The sequence below is a fragment of the Oncorhynchus nerka genome, linkage group LG1 (genome assembly GCF_034236695.1).
Source record: "Oncorhynchus nerka isolate Pitt River linkage group LG1, Oner_Uvic_2.0, whole genome shotgun sequence".
Taxonomy (NCBI): domain Eukaryota; kingdom Metazoa; phylum Chordata; class Actinopteri; order Salmoniformes; family Salmonidae; genus Oncorhynchus; species Oncorhynchus nerka.
In genome coordinates, this window is record NC_088396.1 from 17,733,410 (window position 1) to 17,759,509 (window position 26,100).

At 42.1% G+C, this 26,100-nt stretch overlaps 2 protein-coding genes across 2 annotated transcripts in view; both read left to right on the forward strand.

The window, feature by feature from the left end:
• Nucleotides 1-238: 238 nt before the first annotated feature.
• On the forward strand, nucleotides 239-1,120 carry LOC135559673 (uncharacterized). The gene has a single exon (XM_065000423.1). It carries the CDS (start codon nucleotides 239-241, stop codon nucleotides 1,118-1,120), a length of 882 nt encoding a protein of 293 aa, XP_064856495.1.
• Nucleotides 1,121-11,254: 10,134 nt separating this feature from the next.
• The window catches only part of LOC115108061 (FERM and PDZ domain-containing protein 4-like), a 52,165-nt gene continuing 37,319 nt past the window's right edge, over nucleotides 11,255-26,100 (forward strand). Inside the window, exon 1 of the mRNA XM_029632028.2 lies at nucleotides 11,255-11,473. Within this exon, the coding sequence (XP_029487888.2) occupies nucleotides 11,418-11,473 (56 nt within the window). The 5' untranslated portion in view covers nucleotides 11,255-11,417. The remainder of the gene's footprint in view (nucleotides 11,474-26,100) is intronic.

Here is a 26,100-nt window from a genome sequence, read left to right on the forward strand (position 1 = left end):
AATAACGACAGACCTCAAATGAGTCCTTCTGGAAGTTCACCGAATATGACGTTTTCGAATGCAGAGGTCGCATAATCCTCACTGATGGGGTTATCTCCAAGTTATTTAGAGAATACAACCATATCCAGGATCCGAAAGGTGATGAATGGCCTGAAGGGGAGAAGCCTGAAGACCCAGGAAGAGCGACCAAGTTGTGGACAGTGATACACATTGTTTGCCTGCATGTATTTGGGGAGAAATGCCCTATCTGAAGAACATGAAGAAGTTGGTGCAGAGACACCGACAGAAGAACAACACGGCACCCCCTGTACCTACATCCCTCACCCCCTGTACCTACATCCCTCACCCCCTGTACCTACATCCCTCACCCCCTGTACCTACATCCCTCACCCCCTGTACCTACATCCCTCACCCCCTGTACCTACATCCCTCACCCCCTGTACCTACATCCCTCACCCCCTGTACCTACATCCCTCACCCCCTGTACCTACATCCCTCACCCCCTGTACCTACATCCCTCACCCCTGTACCTACATCCCTCACCCCTGTACCTACATCCCTCACCCCCTGTACCTACATCCCTCACCCCCTGTACCTACATCCCTCACCCCTGTACCTACATCCTCACCCCTGTACCTACATCCCTCACCCCCTGTACCTACATCCCTCACCCCCTGTACCTACATCCCTCACCCCTGTACCTACATCCCTCACCCCTGTACCTACATCCCTCACCCCCTGTACCTACATCCCTCACCCCCTGTACCTACATCCCTCACCCCCTGTACCTACATCCCTCACCCCTGTACCTCATCCTCACCCCCTGTACCTACATCCCTCACCCCCTGTACCTACATCCCTCACCCCTGTACCTACATCCCTCACCCCCTGTACCTACATCCCTCACCCCTGTACCTACATCCCTCACCCCCTGTACCTACATCCCTCACCCCCTCACATCCCTCACCCCCTGTACCTACATCCCTCACCCCCTGTACCTACATCCCTCACCCCCTGTACCTACATCCCTCACCCCTGTACCTACATCCCTCTCATCATCCCTGACAGCTATAAGGCCTCCTCTAGCATGACAGTGGACTCAGGCCAGACAGAATTCTGATCTTCACAACCACAAGCAACTTGGAATACCTGTGTGACTTAAAGGACTGGTTTGCAGATGGACCATTCAAGACACACCCTTGTCTGTTCAGCCAGGTGTACACCATTCATGGGTTGCAGGAGGGGAACATAGCTCCAACAATGTTCAAGTTGCTGCACAATAAGACAGGTATGTAGCAACAATTACTATTAACGTTGCTTTATTGAGGTGTTCATAACAACAACAACAACAACAAAGAAGACAAAATGTAGGCATAAACATGCAGTTTAACATTATATATTTTATATTTTTAGGGAACATACGCTCTTGCATTTGTGGCACTGAAGAACATGAGGCCTGACCTGAAACCAGACTGAATTTGAGCCTGCGTGTTTGAGCCGGCGGTTCCACAGCCGGGGATGCCTATTTCACGTGAAACAGGTCATTAGTGACCCGTTACAGACAGGGGAGGCATTTGAACTTAGAAAAAAAACTATTTTCATCAAAATGCATGTTTTTGCAGAAATGCCTTCTTGAGCATGTGAACTTTCATGTTCCTTAATAACAAACTCATATGTAATCTGTAAATATAAATAGAATGTGAAATCACAAAGCTGTTAAACCATGATTGGTTGAGATAATGAGGGAGCTGGGACATTCACGAGAAAGAGAGTCCATTCTGTCACTTAAACCTGCTCAGTGAAATGGCACATCCTGTTAAATGTTACCGCGAATATTTGAAAGATCCATTGGATTAACTCATATTTTCATCATGGACTACATGTAAAAGTGTAGCAACTGCTTTCAATACCAGTGTTGTCCTGGACACAGCTCTGTCTTCTGTTTCTAAAGCAGTCTGGACTGGTTGAAGCTGAGTTATTTTGAAAGCGTTTCAGACAAGTCTGCTGTGAATCATCATAATCCATATACTATACCGGTAAGAGTCTAAAGTTAAAATGCCAAGATAGCTACATGTACATACGTTGTCTTAACTGAATCTAAAAGGTAGTGTTAGCTGTTGTTAGTTATTGTTCATTGTTAGCTATATAGGTAGGTAGCTAGACAGTTGCGTTCAGGTACCGTTGCCGCTTGCTTCGTCCTGCAACGAGCCACTGTTTTAAAGATGGCTCGTTGCGAGACAAAGTAATGTTAAGACAGCTAGCTGAGCTGTCCATTTGCATTCTGTTGTTAATATGATTGCTGATGTGCTAAGGCTTGCATGACGTGATGATAATCTTTTTCATGCTTGCCAGTTTGTCATATTTAACTAGCTAGCTGTCGAAGATAGTCGCTAGGGTGCGAATGCTAATCGATTAGCAAGCTAATCAAACCTCATGTTATGTTACAGTGAAACATGCTAAATTGGCTAGCTAGCCACAATGAAAATAAAGCTAAGTAGCTATCTATTGGATTATAGATTTTGAGGTCGGTTTTGTTGCTTGTTCAACTAGCTGGCTAGCTAGATAAATACTATTTACATTTAGCCAGCCGGTAACTATGAAGCTAAATGTTTGCTAAACCTTGCTTTTTTATTGTGTCTGCATTGCCATTGTTGGTCTGGAAGCAGGTTATGTGTGTATAGGTCATTTCAGTACAGCTGTAGCAATAAACAGGCAAATAAGCAATAGGACATTAATGAATGTTTTAACTTATTTTTCTGGAATTTGTCTTTCAGCATAAACCTGCTCTCCGCCACCAGTACAAGGAGATGAGAAGGAGAGCCGCACACTCGGAGCTCAGATGCAATCATTATTAGAACCAATGTTTTGACAGCCAAGCTGTCTTCATCAGGGTATAATGACAAACTGCGGGTCACTAGTTTATATAGTTTGAAAAGAGACACACAGGTGTCTGTAATCATGGCCGGCTGCGGCTTGATTTCATTGGTCGATTTACAGATATATATAGAACATATAAAAAAGAGGAATGGATTACATATGATCGTAGATACAATTTGGCCACATACTGCAGGCCTACACACATTATTTACAATGGATAGCAAAAACCACAATCACAACAACAACAAAATATTTGTATTGCTGGTATGCAAGGTTTTAATGTCTTGTCTATTTCTGCTTTTTGTCTGCTTTCCTCCTTTACAGCCTGGTGTTGTTGTAGCCAAGGAGCTTTCACTCAGATGGATCCAGGTTTCAGCTGCTGTGCAATGTTGAAGTCCTTCCTCCCAGAGATGTAAAAGCATCCCCCGGACGAGACACAACCCGGCAAACATAGATTTTTGAGAAGATCAGAACATTTGCAATGAAAAGGCCATGGACATTTACATGTCCTGCTCTAAAGGCTAGCTTCCTTTCTTCATATCATATCATAACATGACCTGAACCACAGTTACTCAGAGGATCTTATGAGTAACTTAGATATTGTTTTTATCTTGATTATACAACAATAGGTAATTTCATACAGTAAATGGTTTGGCTAATGGGGGTAACTTGGTGAGATAATGTTCAGAGAATCCATTTAGGCAATTTGATGAAAGTATTCCTTCTCTAAATATACTGTATGTTCTCCAAGGATTAATGTAGGTCAGGTGTGAAAATGACAGCAAAATGTTTGAATGCCTTTTTCTACTTTTAAAACAGCATTACTTCCACGTTTCCTCCAACTAAAGTGTATGATATGCCCTTTTGAAGCTCTTTACAAAACACAATTTGAAATGTTTTAACATTTAGTAATCAAAAAATTTAAAAAATGATGGGGCAAAAATAACCAAAAAATAAGAGAAAGCTACATGACAATGCAGTGCCAAAAAAACAAGTTCACAAACTTTCCGCCGTGTTGAGGCGGATGCGCACCCGTGTTGAGGCGGATGCGCACCCGTGTTGAGACTGCCGGGGAGATGCGTCACCCAGAGTGAGGGAAAGTGCTCACTGCTCAACAGCAGTAGGGAGCGAGCCAAGGAAAAGATGGGGCGAGACCACACCATCCCTGTCTGTTGATGTATGCCACGTTTTGGGATATAACTTGACCCATGGGGGTCCCCAGTGACAACAGCTGCGAGCCCTTCCGCCGTGCTAGAGCACGTAGACAGGACTGGGACACCCGTAGTGACCGGTTTAGGTGGCGCGATGTGTCCAAGCGAGTGTCTATTCATCATGTGTGTAACACCCCAATTGTCCAGGTAGTCCAATATCCTGAGCCCCAGACAACGCTTCGGTGCCAAACTCTGCTCCACAACCTTTGTGAAAGTGCGAGGCGAGAGGGAAAGCCCGAACTTTCTGCGAGGGGAATATATGGCCATGAAAGTACGCCTCCTTCAGGTCGATGGAGGTGAACCAATTGCCCCGGGCGCACTGACTGTAACTGTAACAACTGGCTGTTCGTGAGCATTCTGAATTTGTAGACGCAGGTGTGCTTGTTTAGGACACACAGGTCTAAAAAGGGATGAAAAGTCCAAACCAGGAAATACCGGCTATACCAGCCATCCTGGGCCTCTGACATAGGAACCATTCGGTTTGCCTGCTTCTGGAGAAGGGAAGAAATCTCCTCCCTCAAAATGGGCACTGAGGCTTCAGGAGCAGTTGACATAATGCCTTTAAATCCTTGGGGACGCACAATGAATTGTAGCCTGTACCCCAATGTCACTGTTTGCATAATCCACGGCAACACTGTGCATCCAAGCCATTGGTCTTCAGACAGCGAGTCTCCCATAAAGTGCCATCTAAACGAGTTCAACCACGCCTTGTGGGCTCTGAGAATTTGGTTATTTTTCCATGCATTTTTTAATTTCCACAACTCTCAACAAGAAAGTGTCTGACTGTGTGGGAAACAAACTATTTTTATTAAGCTCACATATGGAGGACACAACCCTCTTGACACCCGTGAACACCATGGAACGTGAGGTAGAAATAATGTGTTTAAGATAAGATGTTTTAGAAGAAAAAGAAACGCACACCTATTAAGACGAGGTGCTGGCTAGCGGAGTAGAAAACATAAAAATAAAAGAGAGCCGCACACTCTAGAAGCTCAAGATTCAAAACTGTAATTACCAACGTTTCAACGGGCAATCTGTCTTCATCAGGGTATGTGGCTGTCGAAACGTTGGTAATTACATTTTTGCATCTGAGCTCCTACAGTGTGCGGCTCTCTTTTATTTTTAAGTGAAGATGTTTGCCTGAAGCCCGGTCCACTCTGGGTTCGTGGGCTTCGGCTACCAGTGACGTACCCGATATACCGTGCCACTTAGGGATACTGTTGTCACAGCGAACATCTGAAGAGGGGAAGAGGGGACCAGTGGGAATATCAGCTTGGCTAAATGTGGCTGGGCTCAGGTTGTCTTAAACTCACTTCACAAAACTAGTTACTAATTAACACACAATGTGCAGAAGAATGAGCTCGCCCTCCTTAAGTGGGACAGTTAAGTTGGAGTAAAGACGTTCCAATGTTTGTTTTTTAAAGAAAGGCATGAATTGTTCTGCTCAGCTCGAGGTGAAGAGCAGAAGAATTTAAGGAACGAATCCGGGACGTGGGTTTATCACCCAAGGAGTGGGGTGGGGCTTGCAATGAGGCACGGTGTTCATTGGCCTTGTCAGACGTGATTCAAATGTTCTTCAGTAGAGGGCGCTGGTGCGCGAACTCTCCCTAGCTGTGTTGTACCGAGTTGACCGACTGAAAGTTGAACTATCATTGAGGACTATGACCCTCCGATGAGCTCCACAACTAGTCATTCATATACCCTGGTTGTTTGATTTGGAATCCCCACAGCTGTTAAGGTTTTTCCTCCAGAGAAAAAAAAAGATTTACCAGAGGCTCCCATAGTGCCAGGGAGCTGGGGACTGGAGCACACCGTGTAGTCTGTGCCTGGCAGAGGGTTCATAGAGTTGTTGTCTCACCGGAGCCCGCTGCTTCACGCCTGTAAGGCTTCTGGGGCTGCTAAATGTGGGAGTTATTTCCTTCAATGATTTATTAGGTTATCTCTACACCGTTGCCCTGGGATTTCAAGTGGGCTGCAGAGTGAAAAAATGAGAGGAGGCCTAAGCTTTATCATCCCAACACTCCTGTTCTTCTGACTCGCTCACTTTGCAAGAATGCATATTCACATCACTACCCTAAAACACACATCAAAGCATTACATTATTTTTTGAGGTGTAGGTTATTCATTTAACAAATGATTGCCTTTTGTATTTCCATAATGCTGTTAGACTGTAGCAAACAAATTACACATACCGAAGGTGTTGCTTGGTCGGTTTCAAAGTGCAATTCCCTCATTGGTCACATGTCTGTGCTGTTGTTTGGTCTAGACGGGCAGTGGATGCCATCAGAACATTTACAATGTCTGAGTGTCAACTTGTTCCCACATTTCTGTTGATTTGTGTGAGGGGTTTTATTGTCAGATTTGATTGAAAATGCTTTGCTCACGGGTCAAAATCTTTAATAATTTGCATGATAGTAACATTACTCCCTGTATTCTGTAAGGATACCTTTTATAGTCACCCTATGTTTTTCAATGGACAATAAACAACGTAGCCTACCTTGACTGAACTTGACAGACAAAAAGAGCATTTCAGATGCTTCCCCTATTTAGCCTTAATCCATGTGGAAGAAACTAGGGCCATTTTCCACATGAGGTCAGTTTATGCCTACCCCTTTAGCTGATCAGTGAATTGGATTCCTCGGAACACATGCTTTTTTTGGTTTACTTGAATTTATTGAAGAGCTCTGTTATTACTCCATTTTCTATGTAGCCTATTGCTTCTGAACATCTTGCATCAGTACACAGTCATCTGTGTCCTGGCATAGGCTGCAAATGTAGTCATGGGAGACTATTTTACCACAATGATAAAGAAGTGCTTTGGAATTTGATTGCATCATTGTGTCTCTTGATAACATTTGTGTCTCTCCTCATGAATGATTTCATTGCCTGGGTGTGGGCCATTTTTTATTTACAGATGCCAAACTGCAAAAACGTGTCACTGCTTGACACCACAGGAAGTGATGGATTTTTCATGCCACTGCACCCATGTACTTAAACTGAGTCATCAGCCAATTATATGATAGTACTGAATCATCTCTCTAAGTAGAGGACTTTGAAACTCTGACCTGCAATTACTTTAATAGGTTAATATTTACTTTTGACCTGCAATTACTTGAATAGGTTCATATAATTCTCTCATGAAATATACTATATTTTACGGTCATTCAGATGGTTTCAGCCATATTGTGTATGGGAAATCAATAACCACAGTATCATTGGATAAGATAATAAGAACGTCCAAAGTACATCAATATGCTGCACACTATTTTGGATTACTGGAGCTTTTTGACTACACAGTGTCCAGGTGCCCGACTCACTGCTGAAAAATGTTACTATTGAAATACAACTGCTATCAACATTATCACCTTTATTGTAATTATATAGTAGCCAAAAGGCTTAGTATCTGTTACATGTTTTTCAAGTATGAGATCTTTGCTAAACCTATGAGAGACATTTGAATGTCTTTACAGGGCTGTGAATGTGAGGAAGCTATCAGGTCTGAGTGCTCTGATTATCAGTCTTCACACTTGATAGCCCATCTCCTCAACAATGGGGAAATGGCAGTAATGGTGAGAGAAATGCAATTTAGATGTGAGACAAGCTCTTGATAAACCACTTCCACTTGATAAACCACTTACAAAAGCCATGCCGTTTCACATGTCCACTTAGACTGAACATTGAAACATAACTGGCCCCCCATCTATTGATTTCCTTGTTCTTCTCAATATCATCCGGCTGTTGATAGGATTTACACCAGAAGACAGTCAGGGAAGACAGTCAGAGAAGGCTGGAAGAGAAGTCCTCCTCTCCAGGATAGAGGGGGCATATGGTAGATCGCAGGTTTTTTTTCTATTTGTCCCATTAGTTAGAGCCTACCTTGGAGGGAGAACATGGAGATAGAACACAGTGGTGTACCTGCAGTAGAGCAAGTCTGTGATGCCAGTTTTGCCATGGACGAGCACCAATTAGAGCAACAGAAGTGAGTTAAAAAATATATATATATATTTTTACTTTATATTATATTACTCTACTCCAGCGTGCTGATATGACTGAAGATACTGTAGCGTACAATGATTTGGACACTGCAATCATTTGTATGTAGTGCTACACATGAAATATGCATGTGTTATTGCTCTGTCTGCAGGTTATTTTTTAAGCACATTTCTAGTGTATTTTCACATGCTAAGTTATCACAGTTAACAGATGGATGTATATTAGTTAAGTGTCTCCACAGTTGTAGCAATATTCAAGTAGGATAATGCATTTTTTTTTGCGTGTAAGCCAAGAGCACACGACTGTTTAGGTCTGCCTTAGAATATATTTGTTAGGTAGACAAAACAAGGACATTTGGAAAAAAGAAAAGGAGAGCCGCACACTCGGAGCTCAGATGCAATCAGTTTTAGAACCAACGTTTTGACAGCCAAGCTGTCTTCATCAGGGTATAATGACAAACTGCGGGTCACTAGTTTATATACTTTGAAAGGAGACACACAGGTGTCGGTAATCATGGCCGGAGTTGGCTTGATTTCATTGGTCGATTTACAGATATAAATAGAACATGTGAAAAAGAGGAATGGATTACATATGATCCTAGATACAATTTGGCCACATACTGCAGGCCTACAAACATTATTTACAATGAATAGCAAAAACCACAATAATCACAAAAACCAAATGATTTTTTAGCTTTGACAATTGAGCCAGTCATGCTTTAAAAAGGTTCCAGCTGCAGGTCTGTGCTAATTTTTAAGTGACACCCTGGGCTTTGTGACCTTACTGGCTTTCCATGGCCACATTGATTTTCCTCCCACATTACAGATAATTGCTGGGTGCTGTGAATCCTATCCTCCCAGAGCTGTAACAGGGAGGTGCTGTAGTGTGTCGAGAGTTGCTATCTGATATTGGGAAGATGATAGACCTTAATCTCATTGACTGTTGGGTTTCACTGTAAAAACTCCATTCCTTGCTAGGAGTAGAGAAACAGTTATACACCCTATAGAGTGGAGTTGATGTGGTTATTATAGAGTTTGTTATGGAGTTAAATTGTATTTCATTAATTATAAACCTTGTTTTCAAAGTGGTTACTGTATCATGAAAATGAGATACCAAAGAATGGGCTACATAAAAGTTTTAAGTTTAGATTCAGAACCGATAGGGAGTATTTTACACACTCATAACGATGTAACCGTTGTAATCGCTGACTTCCATGCAATATAGTATTTCCATATAGCTAATATCATTCATGAGAATAATGTCCAATGTTATGAAGAGTTCATTCTAATTGGTCAACATATAATGATACACTTTTCAAATTGTGAAACAAATCACACTATTGCTCCAATAAATTGAGTCCATAGGTTTTGTGAACACGTTAGTCACCTTTAGGACAGTGTTTGGTGTCTCCCGGAACTGCAGTTAATATATGAATAATTCTGCTGTTTTGCATGGTGTTACTGTCATCGTTTTATTCAAATCGCTGCATTCACTGTTTCTTCTGCTCCATAAACTCGGACAAAGACACTTTCCCCCGTTCTTAATATGTCACACACACACAACTACTTTGATAAAACTAACTCACTGCGAGTGAATCACTTATTTGTAGACCATTTCAAGTCTGTCATGTACAGAGTAGTCATATAAGTGTAGTTGGTGACTATTGTATGGTTATTTTGTGGCTACTAGAGTACCATCCTTGTTATTTGTTTTATTATGTTATATATGCCTAAGAGTGTGGTTGATAAATCTGAAGTTTAGAACCTAGTGTGATAACCATGCTGGTCAGGATAGTATTTTGTAAGGAGGAAGGCAGCTCACATCTAGAATTAGATGATTTAGGCTACCTCCCACACACACTGGCATTTTATCAAACCTAAAACATGTATCGTCATTACTGTGGTGATGACCGTTGTGCATATTTACCCGAATCTTAACATTTAGGCTCGTGATGAATTAGATCAACAACAACAACAAAAAGATAGGCGGCATTGCCTCACTTGGAGTGGCCCCCATCCTTGGGCTAAATGGTACGGTCTGGTCTAGTTTGTGTGTCATGGAAAAACAGGCCACTGATGCATTGCACTGTGGCCCAGGGGCCAGTGGCAGTCCACATGACTGGATTGGTTCATGTCAAGTATTTATGTCACAGGGGGAAATACTTTTTCGACCTCGGCCTAGTCCATATGGTTATCCTCAACTTTATGGTAATGAGAAAAGGGTGTGTTGGAGTGCTATACAAGGTGTATTGGACGTGTAGAATTTCCAAAAGATAATTGTATTGGGGATTACTAGCCTGTACTTAATCATTCATACAGTAACTGTTCAGTTCTCATGGACAACTGTCCAAAACCTACAAGACATCATATCTGTTATGTCATTTAATTTAATTCAGTTGCAGCAAGGCAACACACATGTGCTTCATTTCATAACTAATGGAAGACTGCGTATGCCATTCACGCATGAGAGAATCTGCTCAGGGTAATCCAGCATGAACTATCGTAATGCTGTAACGCTGCAGCTTTAAGGGATAATTCTGCCCTAACAATCCCATAATCAGACTCATACTCATTAATTGAATAGTCTGGGGCTAGAATTTACTGTAAGCTACAGTACATGATTAGTGCATATTATTGGCAAAGCCTTGTTTTGGACAGGTGCTTGAGTGATGGCTAGTAGGCCATTTGATTTCATAGTGTGACGTTCAAAGTTGGTGCTGGTATCTATGGGCCTGAAAATATATTTTTGTCTCATCTGCTGCTCAAATGGTTGGGGAAAGTTACATGTGTTGTACAGTAGTGTTCCACAAACAGCCCACTGCTTCGATGTCCTGCGTCATCGTTGTCACCATTGTGCAGCTAGGTGAAGGGGAAGGAAGGAGCAGGTGAAATCCTGACTTCCAATAGGTTTTTCAAAAAAAATTAGTGCCCATTTTCTTAGCGAAGCATCAGTAGTGCACCAGCGCAGCCACTTATCGGTTCCTAGCTGTTCACGATTGATCCCTCTTTTGCTTTCTGATGCAGTGGCCCGGAATGTGATGTTATTTCATTACTGAGGCAGAAGAGACGAGCTGGGTCCCAGCCCTGGGGGCATCTCTCTCTCCCTGACTTGGACAGGACCACAGTACGTGATAACAGCTGAATGGTTCATGCAGGCTAGCTCAGTCAGTTGCCTATTGTAACTCCTGCTGGAGCGTGGAACAGACAAGAGACTCTGGACTCTGGAGAAAGGAGTGAAGGAGTGAACATCCAGTAGAACTGGTGAAAGGGTCAGTTCGGAGAGAGAGAGGAGGAGAGGAGAGGAAAACGAGGGCTGTTTCAAGGCCTGTCTTTAGCTATGGACCCAAATACGGACCCAGAAGACAATGAACTTGGAGTGTTCACCGTCATTCAGTGAGTAGATAATTCAAGTCCTAGTACGCAGTTCTGTATTGTACTTTTGTAATGAATTTGCTGAATATTGGTTTGATTACATAACATTTTTATAATTTGGAATTTTAAAACATCAGTGTTAGTAATCAATGAATGCTGTATAGGATTCATTTCAGGATTGTGGATTAACCATAAATCCACTTCTGGTTGAAGTTATTTGCATTAAACATGTCACATCAAAGTTGTAAGTCTTTTTAGTCTATAAATGCCAAACAACTGAGGATAAGATGTATCTTGTATACATATAATTTCTCTCTAAACAGTGATTAGAATGGACTGTGTGGATGCTGGGTATTTGTTTGGCGATGACACAGTAATTGGCCATGTGATGATTGTACTCTCCACTGATGTTATGTAAATAGCTTGTATTGACAGATGGAACCTCCAAAACCCAAACACGCTTTACCCAGCATAGGATGGAATAATATTGGTCTGTGCCTCAAAGTTTTTGGGGAATTTTGGTTTATCCCTCTTTGAAGAATTCCACTGTACTGTAAATAATATAATTGCCATACGTATTGTACTATGTGACCTTATCTTGGATTAGCATGGTGTTGACCTCTTTTAACGTGAGCTTCGAACTTCTTAAGGTGTTTTACTAAAACTGATCAACTGAATCAAAATCCATTTTGACTTATTCTGTGATCTCAGCCAGGTTTCACTCCACTTCTAATTCCAATTAGTCACACTGGTGAATATTCATGGAACATGCCATTAAAATGTTGAGCTTCCTGCTTACACTGTTTAATTCAGTGAATAAATCACCAGTGGCATGGGGATAATGAGGATGGCACAACTAGATCACAGACACACAAACAGATTGGCTAGGTTAAAGCACTGATGTGTCACACATATAGGCAGCCAGGAAGGCAGATGAAAGCGCACACGCATACGCAGAATAAGATGGACAGGGGGGCAGGGTGGTGTTAGTGGTCCATGTCAGAGTGCAGCTTGCTGTGACGGTTGCTGACACGTACATCTGGTTGAGGGCCAGGGGCCAGGTGAGGGCGAGAGGGCAGTCTACCACCACTGACAGATTAACCTTGTACTGTATCTCTGCTGTGGGCTCCAACAAACTAACATACACAACATCACTGAGAAAACGCACCATGTACAAACAATCTATACTGTATATTTTCCTTCACAGTCGGATACAGTATCGGTCTGAAATGTATATTTTGATATCTTGAATGGGAGGATATAAGTCTGAGTATGTGCTGCTGTCCTTAAATCACACTAAACACTAAACTCCCGAAAGTGATTACTCCATAGCCTTCTGCTTATAGGTCTTCTAGCTTTCTTTGCGAGCAACTTGAGTTAAAGGTACAATACATACATTTTATCTCAATATCAAGTCATTTCTGGGTAACAACAATTTATTGTGATTGTTTCAATTAAAATTATACAAAATAAACAATAGCTTCTTAGCAGAGAGCAATTCCTCAAGCAATCATTTTGCTAGGACTACTCTGGGACTACTGTACTCTGGGAGTGCTTTGATTTGGAAAGTTAGCTGTTATTGACAGAGAGGTTTGGAACTCTCTTTCTTATTGGTCTATTAACTAATTTACCGCATGAATGCCAAACCTCCCTCCCACCAAAACAGGCTGAAATTTCAGGCGGTCTTTTCAAACAGCTCTTACACTAAAAGGGCATTATCATAGTTTTAACAATTTCACAGTATTATTTCAACCTCATAGTGTGGAGATGCATATAAAACACAGGGAAATCACGTTTTTGACTGCACTGGGCCTTTAAACTCTGGACTTGCAGAATTTAGCTAACCGCGGGTGAAATCAGCTGTTTTTCAAACGAGCTCAGTGATAGAGGCAGCTATGTTAGGAATCAGAGGGTGAGCTTTGATTGGTTCAAGGCCCGGGCCACAGTTTCCTTAGATGTCCTTCCTGTCTGACCTTAATATCCTCTGCCACTCCCGCTGGCCTCTAGGCAAGGCAGTGGCCCAAATGGACAAACAGCCCAGAATACGCCGAGTCTCTCTTTCTCCACCACAGCCATGGGACAAGCAGACTGTCAGATATTTTCCACTCACTGATCTGATCTGGGTGTACTAGATGCCTTGGCTGTTTGGCAGTTAGGAGCATTGGGCCACTAACTGAAAGGTTGCTGGATCGAAAATCCCTAGCCGACAAGGTAAAATCTGTCGTCCTGCCCTTGAGCAAGGCAATTAACCCTAATTGCTTCATGGTCACCGTCAATAATGGCTAATCCCCTGGCTCTGACTCCACTCTCGACGATGTCTCAGGGGGAATGAAATACAGGTTACCCACTAGTACAGGTTACCCACTTGTACATACAAGGACTATATAAGCAGGACTATATAAGCACACCCTAATTAAATAATAATACAATTGTTACTATACATGATCTGCAACATATATGTTCATATTTTGTAAGATGGTTATACTGTACCTCTATATTTCAGGCTGTGCCTCTTATGTGTGTGATGTTGAGCTTTACAGGTTGCTAGATTCTATTGACCAACCGTATGCAGATGAAGACCATATTTCCCCGTTTCCTTAATGGTTACCGATGAAGTTACAAAGTTGCAGAGAGTCAGCATTCCTGAGGCTCAAGGTCTCTACATGGTCAGTGGGGCATCAGGGATGTCTGAGTCTGACTGATCAACCACACTTCTGCCTCACTGCCTTAAAGAGAGCAGCCAAATCATGAATCTGAATAGAGTGGGAATGACAAGTTGCTTTATTGCACGGCTCACCAACAAAGGCACTCTAAGTCACTCTCTAGACGCTAACAAGCTGTGGCGTTTTAATATGGAATGGTTGCTGTGTCTCTGCAGGGAAATGGCTACGGATCATTGTTTTAAATGCTTTAGCCTGAGTATCCTAATATTATACTAAGAAATGTCAAACGCATTGTGTGTGTGATGATCACAGGAGAGAGAGTGTCTGAATAGATTGCCTTTATTACCGAGGAGAGAAGACCATTTTATCAGGATGTCGGAGACAAGATGAGGCAGTATCAAACCCCATATATCACAGACACCTTAACGATCTAAATTGCCTCTTGGTGCTTTTTGACAGAGAGACCTGGTCTGTAGACTCTGATTAATGAGGGGCGATTCTTCCTCAATTGGATAATAGACATTTGCTAATCTATCATTTGCATGTGAGACTGTAGAGTGGGCTGGCACTGGGGTAATTTGAGTGTGTTTGCAGGTGGCATTAGTTATGAAATAGGCTACATTCCTTTATATATTTCCTTTGTTAATATCCTCACATCCATCAACATGATTCCACAGACCATATTGAAAATGGCTTTGAAAAGCAATGCCTTTACGTGATGTAAAATATGTCTTTCAGTCTAGCAATGTGAAACATAGGAAACATTCAAACTCAAAATGTGAAAAAACAGCTTCTGAATAATTCAATGGCTATGAATCATAGGAGCGCCTCAGCCCTCCTCCCATCCCATCTTATCTGATCTTAAAAAAATATTAAAAAATTGTACATCATGTTTCTTATTACTTAAAAGGGCTTCTGGACATCAGAACAGCAATCACTAACCTCAATTTAGACGAAAACTTCTACTTTAATGAGTCTTCGACGCAGGACATATTGCTCACTCCGGACCAGGCTCTATACCCTCACACTCGGAAGAGAAAAAAGCCGTAATATCCTATGCTTCTCGGAGTCAAGAACAAGGACATGGATAATATACAGTTAGCTGTATACAGAGCCACAGGTGACACAATCTCTATTGCACTGCACACTGCCCTTTCACACCGGGACAAAAGGAACACCTAAATGAGAATGCTGTTCATTGACGACAGCTCAGCATTCAACTCCACAGTGCCCTCTAAGCTCATCACCAAGCTAAGGACCCTGGGATTGAACACCTCCCTCTGTAACTGGATCCTGGATCCTGGGAGGAGGTCAAAGATCTGTCACTGTGGTGCCAGGACAACCTCTCCCTCAATGTGGGCAATACAAAGGTTCTTATCGTGGACTATAGGAAGTGGAGGACCAAAAATGTTTTTTTTTGTGGTTTGTATCACTTGTTTCACAACATGCCTACCACTTTGAAGATGCTAAATATTTTTTTATTGTGAAACGAACAAGAAATAATACACAAAAAAATAGATAACATAAGAGTGCATAAATAGACAGCTAACTATTCAGCTCCTTCAAGTTGGATGGATTCCGCTTGTGTACAGCAATCTTTAAGTCTGGGATTTGACTAGGCCATTCCAAGATATTTAAATGTTTCCCCGTAAACCACTCAAGTGTTGTTTTATCAGTATGCTTAGGGTCATTGTCCTGCTGGAAGGTGAACCTCCATCCCAGTCTCAAATCTCTGGAAGACAAACAGGTTTCCCTCAAGAATTTCCCTGTATTTAGCGCCATCCATCATTCCTTCAATTCTGACCAGTTTCCCAGTCCCTGCCAATGAAAAAAAATCCCCACAGCATGATGCTGCCACCACCATGCTTCACTGTGAGGATGGTGTTCTCGGGGTGTAGAGGTGTTTGGTTCGCGCCAGACAGTGTTTTCCTTGATGGCCAAAAAGCTCAATTTTAGTCTCATCTGAGCAGAGTACCTTCCATGGTTGGGGAGTCTACCACATGCCTTTTGGTGAACACCAAAAAAAAAATCTTATTTTTTTCTTGAAGCAATGGCTTTTTTTTCTGGCCACTCTTCCGTAAAGCCCAGCTCTGTGGAGTATACGGCTTAAAGTGGTCCTATGGACAGATACTCCAATCTCCGCTATAGAGCTTTGCAGCTACTTCAGGGTTATCTTTGGTCTCTTTGTTGCCTCTCTGATTAATTAAAAATCCTACAATGTGATTTTCTAGATTTTTTTTCTCATTTTGTCTGTCATAGTTGAAGTGTACCTATGATGAAAATTACAGGCCTCTTTCATATTTTTAAGTGGGAGAACTTGCACAATTGGTGGCTGACTAAATACTTTTTTGCCCCACTGTATACTGAGATCATGTAACACTTAGATTGCACACAGGTGGACTTTATTTAACTAATTATTTGACTTCCGAAGGTAATTGGTTGCACCAGGTCTTATTTAGGGGCTTCATAGCAACATACACATGCACGCACCACTTTTCCGTTTGTATTAAAAAAATTAAAAAATGAAACAAGTAATTTTTTCCATTTCCCTTTCAAATGAAATCCAAATAAAAATCCATTTAAATTACAGGTTGTAATGCAACAAAATAGGAAAAATGCCAAGGGGGATGAATACTTTTGCAAGGCACTGTATCATGGTTTGAACACCAATACAGTAAAGAAGAGGGCATGACCTTGCCTCTTCCCCCTCAGGAGGCTCAACATTTTTAGCATGGGCCCTCAGATCCTCAAAAAGTTATACCACTGCACCATTGGGAGCATTTTGATTGACTGCATCACAACTTGGTATGGCAACTGCTCGGCATCAGACTGCAAAGCACTACAATAAAGGAATAATAATAGTGCGTATGGCCCAGTGCATTAATGGGGCCGAACTCCCTGCCATCCAGGACCTCTATAGCAGGTGGTGTCAGAGGAAGGCCCTAAAACTTGTCAAAGACTCCAGCCACCAAAGTCATAGACTGTTCTCTCTGCTACCGCAATGCAAGTGGTGCCAGATTGCCAAGACTGGGACCAAAAGGTTACTGAACAGCTTCTACCCCTATTTACTCTCACACATACTACACTGACACACACACACACACACACACACACACACACACACACACACACACACACACACACACACACACACACACACACACACACTATAATAACGCTCACACACACTACACTGACACACACACACACTACACTGACACACACACACACACACACACACGCACACAGAAAAACTTTATCACTCTTTAACACTCTTCACACACACTGCTGTTATTCTGTTTATTATCTATCCTGATTGCCTCAACTACCTCGTACCACTCGGTACTGGTATTCATTGTATATAGCCTCGTTACTGTTATTTTATTGATACTATTTCAAGGTTCTTTTTCAAATTTAAATTGTTACATTTAAGCATTTCACAGTTAAGTCTACACCTTTTGTATTCGGCGCATGTGACCAATGAAAATTTGATTTGATTTGAATAGGTTAGCTGCCCCGCATATCGCCATTTAACAAGCGTTACAGCTCTGCGATCTGGACAGAAAAAATACAATTCCAGTGGGATTTACAATAAAGGAATAATGTCCTAGATGTTTTGACTGAAATAATGAAATCAATGTGTGTCCTCTCAAATGGCCATGTCAAATTGTTTGGAGATGTGGTTATGTGAGCTGGTGTCGAGGGTGAATGGTGGAGACATTAGCTATACAACCACTGAAGAAAAATGACAGGGTCCTTTTCCCATCTCTGCCTGCAGCTAGTCCTTCTGCTCCTCTATGGCCATGGTGTTCATGTATTGTACAGATCATCCCCCTCTCTCTCTCTTTCTCTCTCTCTTTCTCTCTCTCTCGCTCTCTCTCTCTTTCTCTCTTTCTCTCTCCCCTTCCCCCCTTCCCCTCATCACCCTGCCACACCTCCTCTTTCCCTGCTGAGCAACACCCACGCTGCTGCTGTGATCTCTCCTCCTTCCTCCATACTTTCATTCTCAAAACACAACACATGATGGTGGGAATTGATGAGACTGCCCTTTGCAGAGGAGAGGAGGAATTCAAGGAACAGGCTCAATCCATCAGCAGTGATTTGTGTGCCCTACAACCCCAGCGTCCCCCCTACATCCCACCCTCTCTTTCTCCCTCTCTCTCTCCCTCTCTCTTGCACTCTCTCTCTCCCCCTCTCACTCAGCCTCTCTCTCTCTTTCTCTCTCTCTCTCTCTCTCTCTCTCTCTCTCTCTCTCTCTGTGTCTCCCATCGCTCTCCCTCTCCCTCTCACTGTGTCCCTTCAAAGCTGTTTTTACTGCACGGCCCCTGCACATCATTCCACTGCGATGGAAATTAAATGAAGGTGGCTTAACGCAGCTGAACGGAGGCATGCTTTGAAGGATGTAGCCGGGTGAAGCGCCACTGCCAGATTCTTTTCCAGGGGCGGTGGATTTGTGCTGCTGAGGCGAGGACACAGCAATCACTCAGCCATGCAGAAGCCCTGACAAGAGAACTAATCTCTCCACCTGACTTGTGGAAGCTCCAGCTTTTTTCTCCCTGCATTATTTATTCCCAGTGCTAAAGACAGTGGCACAATGGAGCCAGCAACGTGAAGTAGATGGTCGATTTGTAGTCTTGGACGGACTGACCATAGTCTGCTGCGCACATGGATGTGTTTAGCTTTGTGAAGATGGCAAAGCTGTCAGGGTGAGTCGGATGGATGCTGTTGAATTTGCCTGTCTGCTTCGATGCCACTTGTGTAATAGGTGGCGGTGTATACTTTACCCACATGATCGACAGGGATGGGAAACGTGGGATTTAACAAGCACCATTTAGAATGGAATCTGGTGTAATGGTTGTAGAAACGGCACATACTGTTCAAGGATTATTATAATGACAGTCCCGAGTGCTGTCGCATGCAATTCACATGAGAGAGAGAGAGAGCGAGAGAGCGAGAGAGAGAGAGAGTGAGACAGTGAGAGATAACGGGGAGTGAGGTGGTTGAAGTGATGTGGTCCATGTGTCTAAACTTAATGAGGTGCTTTGTTCAGAATGTGAATATATGGTCAGGTTTTAATCTTGCATTACACTGACTCTGTTGCATATGTACTGGAGTGTTTATGGTGGGGTTTATAGCATACGCACACACCCATGATTAAGTGTGTGTCAGCGACACTCAACTGAAAATCATATTTTGGTTGATGTTTAATTGGATGATTCATATAGTTGTCTTTTTTCAATGGAATATTAGATATTTATACAGGAGTGTTTATGAAGCTGTATTTTGTAATGAATCAAATGTAAAATAATGACAAAGAGATATGATGATACTAATTAGACATGAGTGAATACTGTATAAGTGTATATTTAGCTAGAGGTTGTTTAGTGTGTGTTTAGTCAGCAGATTGAACTGAGGAAACATTTGTCAATGATTGCAATGACTTCAGTTGTGTGCTATGAGGCAGAAAGCTTGCCATGTTGTGTTATTTTAAGCCTACTATTTACATATACTGTTGTCAGCATCTAGCAGACAACAATTCAATATGATATGAAGTGTGTTCAGCCCCCAGGGGTGAGTTGTCAATCTATATTGTCAATGCTGTTGCATCTGATTAGGTTGCAGCTTGATCATGTCACCACATTACTTGCACATATGTCATTTACAAAACTCAACTACAGTGCCATGCAGTTATGACTAGGCTATACAGCATAACATGAGAGGAAAGGTGACTGGAATATGTATGTCTGTCTGTATATTGTAAAGATTCTGAGCAAGATGAAAGGTCTCCCAGACAGACTGTCACCTTTTGCCTCTGTTGTATCTGGTTCAATCTGCAACACTGCTTGTCTATGGCTGTGACATCAGTTTATCATCGAACCTCATATCACATTAAATGTCCCATTTTCCTGATAAACAAACACTTGTGATGCCAAGTGTCTCAATGAAAGACTTATAAACTCAGCAGAAAAAGAAACGTCCTCTCACTGTCCACTGCATTTATTTTCAGCAGACTTAACATGTGTAAATATTTGTATGAACATAACAAGATTCAACAACTGAGACATAAACTGAACAAGTTCCACAGACATGTGACTAACAGAAATGGAATAATGTCTCCATGAACAAAGGGGGGGTCAAAATCAAATTTAACAGTCAGTATCTGGTGTTGCCACCAGCTGCATTAAGTACTGCAGTGCATCTCCTCCTCATGGACTGCACCAGATATGCCAGTTCTTGCTGTGAGATGTTACCCCACTCTTCCACCAAGGCACCTGCAAGTTCCTGGACATTTCTGGGGGGAATGGCCCTAGCCCTCACCCTCCGTTCCAACAGGTCCCAGATGTGCTCAATAGGATTGAGATCAGGGCTCTTCGCTGGCCAATGCAAAACACTGACATTCCTGTCTTGCAGGAAATCATGCACAGAACGAGCAGTAGGGCTGGTGGCATTGTCATGCTGGAGGGACATGTCAGGATGAGCCTGCAGGAAGGGTACCACATGAGGGAGGAGGATGTCTTCCCTGTAACGCACAGCGTTGAGATTGCCTGTAATGACAACAAGCTCAGTCGATGATGCTGTGAGACACCGCCCCAGACCATGACGGACCTTCCACCTCCAAATCGATCCCGCTCCAGAGTACAGGCCTCGGTGTAACGCTCATTCCTTCGACGATAAACGCGAATCCGACCATCACCCCTGGTGCGAAAAAAAACGTGACTTGTCAGTGGAGAGCACTTTTTGCCAGTCCTGACTGGTCCAGCAACGGTGGGTTTGTGCCCATAGGCGACGTTGTGGCCAGTGATGTCTGGTGAGGACCTGCCTTACAACAGGCCTACAAGCCCCCAGTCCAGCCTCTCTCAGCCTATTGCGGACAATCTGAGCACTGATGGAGGGATTGTGCGTTCCTGGTGTAACTCAGGCAGTTGTTGTTGCCATCCTGTACCTGTCCCGCAGTAGAAAGGCCTCTTTAGTGTCCAAGTTTTCATAACTGTGACCTTAATTGCCTACCGTCTGAAAGCTGTTAGTGTCTTAATGACTGTTCCACAGGTGCATGTTCATTAATTGTTAATGGTTCGTTGAACAAACTGTGTTTAAACCCTTACCAATGAAGATCTGTGAAGTTATTTGGATTCTTACGAATTATCTTTGAAAGACAGGGTCCTGAAAAAGGGATGTTTCTTTTTTTTGCTGAGTTTAAGATGATTCACAGAAATATGTCCATACCTGTTGAATGGCAAATGAAAAGCAAATGATTAAATAAATGGCAATGACTTCTACAAGGGATGACTAAAGATTATCTCAAGTATTTTTTTGTGCAAGTTAGTTGATTTACCAAATCACTGAATATCTAGATCTGTATCTATTTAATTCTGAATATAACCATAAATAAAACATTGCTGTGTGTTTTGGGGAACACTATTTTGGGGAACACAAATGACTTATTTGGAACGAAGGAGGACAGGCCTGTTACTTTAAATGATGTCACTGTTTCTCCACACTGTTGTCTTTCCCATGGCAGTGAATGTTTATGATGTTGCTGCTGTTGGGGCATTAACGTCAGTGCACCGCTGTCACTGTTAATAATGGAGCCTATGATTGTGTTCTTACTGTAGTGCTACACAGGCTTCCTCTACTGCCAGCCTAGCTGTCCACCCTGTCGCTATCTTATGATGGCAAATGGAATGTTTTAGAATGTAATAAATAGACGGTGTTTCAGAGATCCAGGAGAATGCAGATCTCTTTTATATTTGTCTCCGCCTCATGCCTACCGACACCCTGTCGTCTCAGCTGTCACACAGAAGAGCTTGTCCCAGCCTTGTTTTTCTCTCTCACCGCAGCAATGGCACCTTTCTTGTGCGAATGCTCTGAAACACATGGCTAACCTGTATTCATGTTTTGTGTGAGGGAAAGCTTTGTTTACATTTTTTTTAATCATTATGTGAAGGATACTGAAACACAAATAATATCCCCTTTTGATCGTTTTTTTTATTCGATAACGACATATGTAGGATTTTGCTGGTGCAATAATCTTGCACCAACAGGAAATGTGGTTTATAATTCATGGACATTTTTGTACGGGTTGACACAATTTTCTCGAGGGAAGATCAAGTCTGAAATGTCAAAGTGGGAATGACAAACTTCAAAAGACCTTTTAAACGTCAAATACATTACAGGCTTTGAATGTCCTGCATTGCAGGAAAGTTCTCCCACAACAGGGGGTAATCAAATGAAAAACCTACATCTGTATATGGGTGTAAGTCTTGTTTTACCACAGTATGAGGGTTAAGAAGGACAGGACCAGCCATTATTACTCTTCTGGAGGGGTTCACAAGCCCAGCTATGTAAACCAGATGAGGAGGATATAAAAAGTGAGCGCTACGGTGTGTCTGTCCATTGCTGTATTATGAAGGTGGTAAAATACACTTTTTTTTTTGCAGTTGAAGTTTCACCAGGTTTCTACAGCCTCAGATATTTATCACTTACACATAAACACTCCTCAAAGCTTAAAAACTCTGTTCAACATAAAAAAGATACATTTTTGCAAAATGCCCCAAACAGATTTGAACTTATTGACGGGTATATGCAAAACTGGCTGGAGCCAGCCAGCATGTCTTTATGGTAAAAGCTCTAACATTTGGTTTATGAAAAGTCATATAAAAAGAAGCACTTGGGCGGAAGTATGGAATGGCATGTTTAATGCATGATTCCCCCATGCCTCTGAGTTTTAAAAAAAAAAAAAAAAAAACATTAAAGTACTCTGTCTAAAATATAAGTTGTGAGTATACTGTAATGAGATTGCAATTCAGAACCAGTCTTTGTTTGGCTTAAAGCATATTTACTCTCTAGAAGCACGAAGCCAAAGCCTACTTAAAAACAAAGCTACTGTATGTTGAATATTTAGACAACTAGACATGAAGGCTTACAGCACTTGAGTACATTCTGTTGTTTTACTCCATTTTCTTCTAGGCCTTCACCATTAAAGCTTTAGATAATGACATTCATGAAATCAGTTTGCCTAGGTCAAGCCCATTTTACCTATCCAGTTTCCAGATACATAACTCACTGGACTGGACAACATTTGATTACCCTAAATATTCATTAGAGTACAAGGGAGGAGGTCTGTTTTAGAAATGGGGGCCTCTTGGGGACAAGTATGGCGGAGATGGCATGGTAGAGGATCCAGCTGGCTTGTGAAAAGAGAGAGAGAAAGAAGGAATGGCGAGGAAGAGAAAAAAGGAGGAAGAGAACTGGAAAAATACAATCATTTGTTTTGTTCTCTTGCTTTAAAGCTTGTGCATGAATGCAGCACTACAATAATGTACAGTAGAATTCAAAGGCAACCCTGTGGCCAAGGGGTAATTGGGTTTGTGTAAGACTTAACATGAGCATTGGGGGGCGAAAGGGTCTGGGCAGGGTTTATACTGTACAGTATCAAAGGGTCTGGACAGGGTTTATACTGTACAGTATGAAAGGGTCTGGACAGGGTTTATACTGTACAGTATGAAAGGGTCTGGGCAGGGTTTACTGTACAGTATGAAAGGGTCTGGACAGGGTTTATACTGTACAGTATGAAAGGGTCTGGACAGGGTTTATACTGTACAGTATGAAAGGGTCTGAGGAGGGTTTATAGTGTACAGTATGAAAGGGTCTGGACAGGGTTTATACTAGAGTTCAACCGATTAATCGGAATGGCCGATTAATTAGGGCCGATTTCAAGTTTTCATAACAATCGGAAATCGGTGTTTTTGGACACCGATTTGGCCGATTAAAAAATATATATATTTTTAAACCTTTGTTTAACTATGCAAGTCAGTTAAGAACACATTCTTATTTTCAATGATGGCCTAGGAACGATGTGTTAACTGCCTTGTTCAGGGGCAGAACGACAGATTTTTTACCTTGTCAGCTCGGGGATTCAATCTTGCAACCTTACGGTTAACATGTCCAACGCTCTGACCACCTGCCTTACATTGCACTCCACGAGGAGCCTGCCTGTTACGCGAATGCAGTAAGAAGCCAAGGTAAGTTGCTAGCTAGCATTCAACTTATCTTATAAAAAACAATCAATCAATCAATCATAATCACTAGTTAACTACACATGGTTGATGATATTACTAGTTTATCTAGCATGTCCTGCCTTGCATATAATCGATGCGGTGCACATTCGCAAAAAAGGACTGTCGTTGCTCCAACTGTACCTGACCGTACACATCAATGCCTTTCTTAAAATCAATACACAGAAGTATATATTTTTAATCCTGCATATTTAGCTAAAAGAAATCCTGGTTAGCAGGCAATATTAACCAGGTGAAATTTTGTCACTTCTCTTGCGTTCATTGCACGCAGAGTCAGGGTATATGCAACAGTTTGACCCGCCTGGCTCATTGCAAACTAATTTGCCAGAATTTAACGTAATTATGACATAACATTGACGGTTGTGCAATGTAACAGGAATATTTAGACTTATGGATGCCACCCGTTAGATAAAATACGTAATGGTTCCGTATTTCACTGAAAGAATAAACGTTTTGTTTTCGAGATGATAGTTTCTGGATTCGACCATATTAAGGACCTAAGGCTCGTATTTCTGTGTGTTATTATATTATAATTAAGTCTATGATTTGATAGAGCAGTCTGACTGAGCGATGGTAGGCAGCAGCAGGCTCATAAGCATTCATTCAAACAGCACTTTCCTGGGTTTGCCAGCAACTCTTCGCAGAGCATTGCGCTGTTTATGACTTCAAGCCTATCAACTCCCGAGATTAGGCTGGTGTAACCGATGTGAAATGGCTAGCTAGTTAGCGGGGTGCGCGCTAATAGCGTTTCAAACGTCACTCGCTCTGAGACTTGGAGTAGTTGTTCCCCTTTCTCTACATGGGTAACGCTCCTTCGAGGGTGGCTGTTGTCGATGTGTTCCTGGTTCGAGCCCAGGTAGGAGCAAGGAGAGGGACGGAAGCTATACTGTCACACTGGCAATACTAAAGTGCCTATAAGAACATCCAATAGTCAAAGATATATGAAATACAAATCGTATAGAGAGAAATAGTCCTATAATTCCTATAATAACTACAACCTAAAACTTCTTACCTGGGAATATTGAAGACTCATGTTAAAAGGAACCACCAACTTTCATATGTTCTCATGTTCTGAGCAAGGAACTTAAACGTTAGCTTTCTTACATGGCACATATTGCACTTTTACTTTCTTCTCCAACACTTTGTTTTTGCATTATTTAAGCCAAATTGAACATGTTTCATTATTTATTTGAGGCTAAATGTATTTTATTGATGTATTATATTAAGTTAAAATAAGTGTTCATTCAGTATTGTTTGTAATTGTCATTATTACAAATAAAAATTTAAATAGTCCGAATTAATCCGTATCGGCTTGTTTTGGTCCTCCAATAATCGGTATTGGTATCGGCGTTGAAAAATCATAATCGGCCGACCTCTAGTTTATACTGTACAGTATGAAAGGGTCTGGGGAGGGTTTATACTGTACAGTATCAAAGGGTCTGGGCAGGGTTTATACTGTACAGTATGAAAGGGTCTGGGCAGGGTTTATACTGTACAGTATGAAAGGGTCTGGACAGGGTTTATACTGTACAGTATGAAAGGGTTTGGGGAGGGTTTATACAGTACAGTATGAAAGGGTCTGGACAGGGTTTATACTGTACAGTATGAAAGGGTCTGGGCAGGGTTTATACTGTACAGTATGAAAGGGTCTGGACAGGGTTTATACTGTACAGTATGAAAGGGTCTGGGCAGGGTTTATACTGTACAGTATGAAAGGGTTTGGGGAGGGTTTATACAGTACAGTATGAAAGGGTCTGGACAGGGTTTATACTGTACAGTATGAAAGGGTCTGGGCAGGGTTTATACTGTACAGTATGAAAGGGCTTGGGCAGGGTTTATACTGTACAGTATGAAAGGGTTTGGGGAGGGTTTATACTGTACAGTATGAAAGGGGTTGGGGAGGGGTGTG

Bases quoted from the DNA above. Each gene is read 5' to 3' on its own strand.
- LOC135559673 (XM_065000423.1), top strand. From the start codon at position 239: ATGCCCTATCTGAAGAACATGAAGAAGTTGGTGCAGAGACACCGACAG.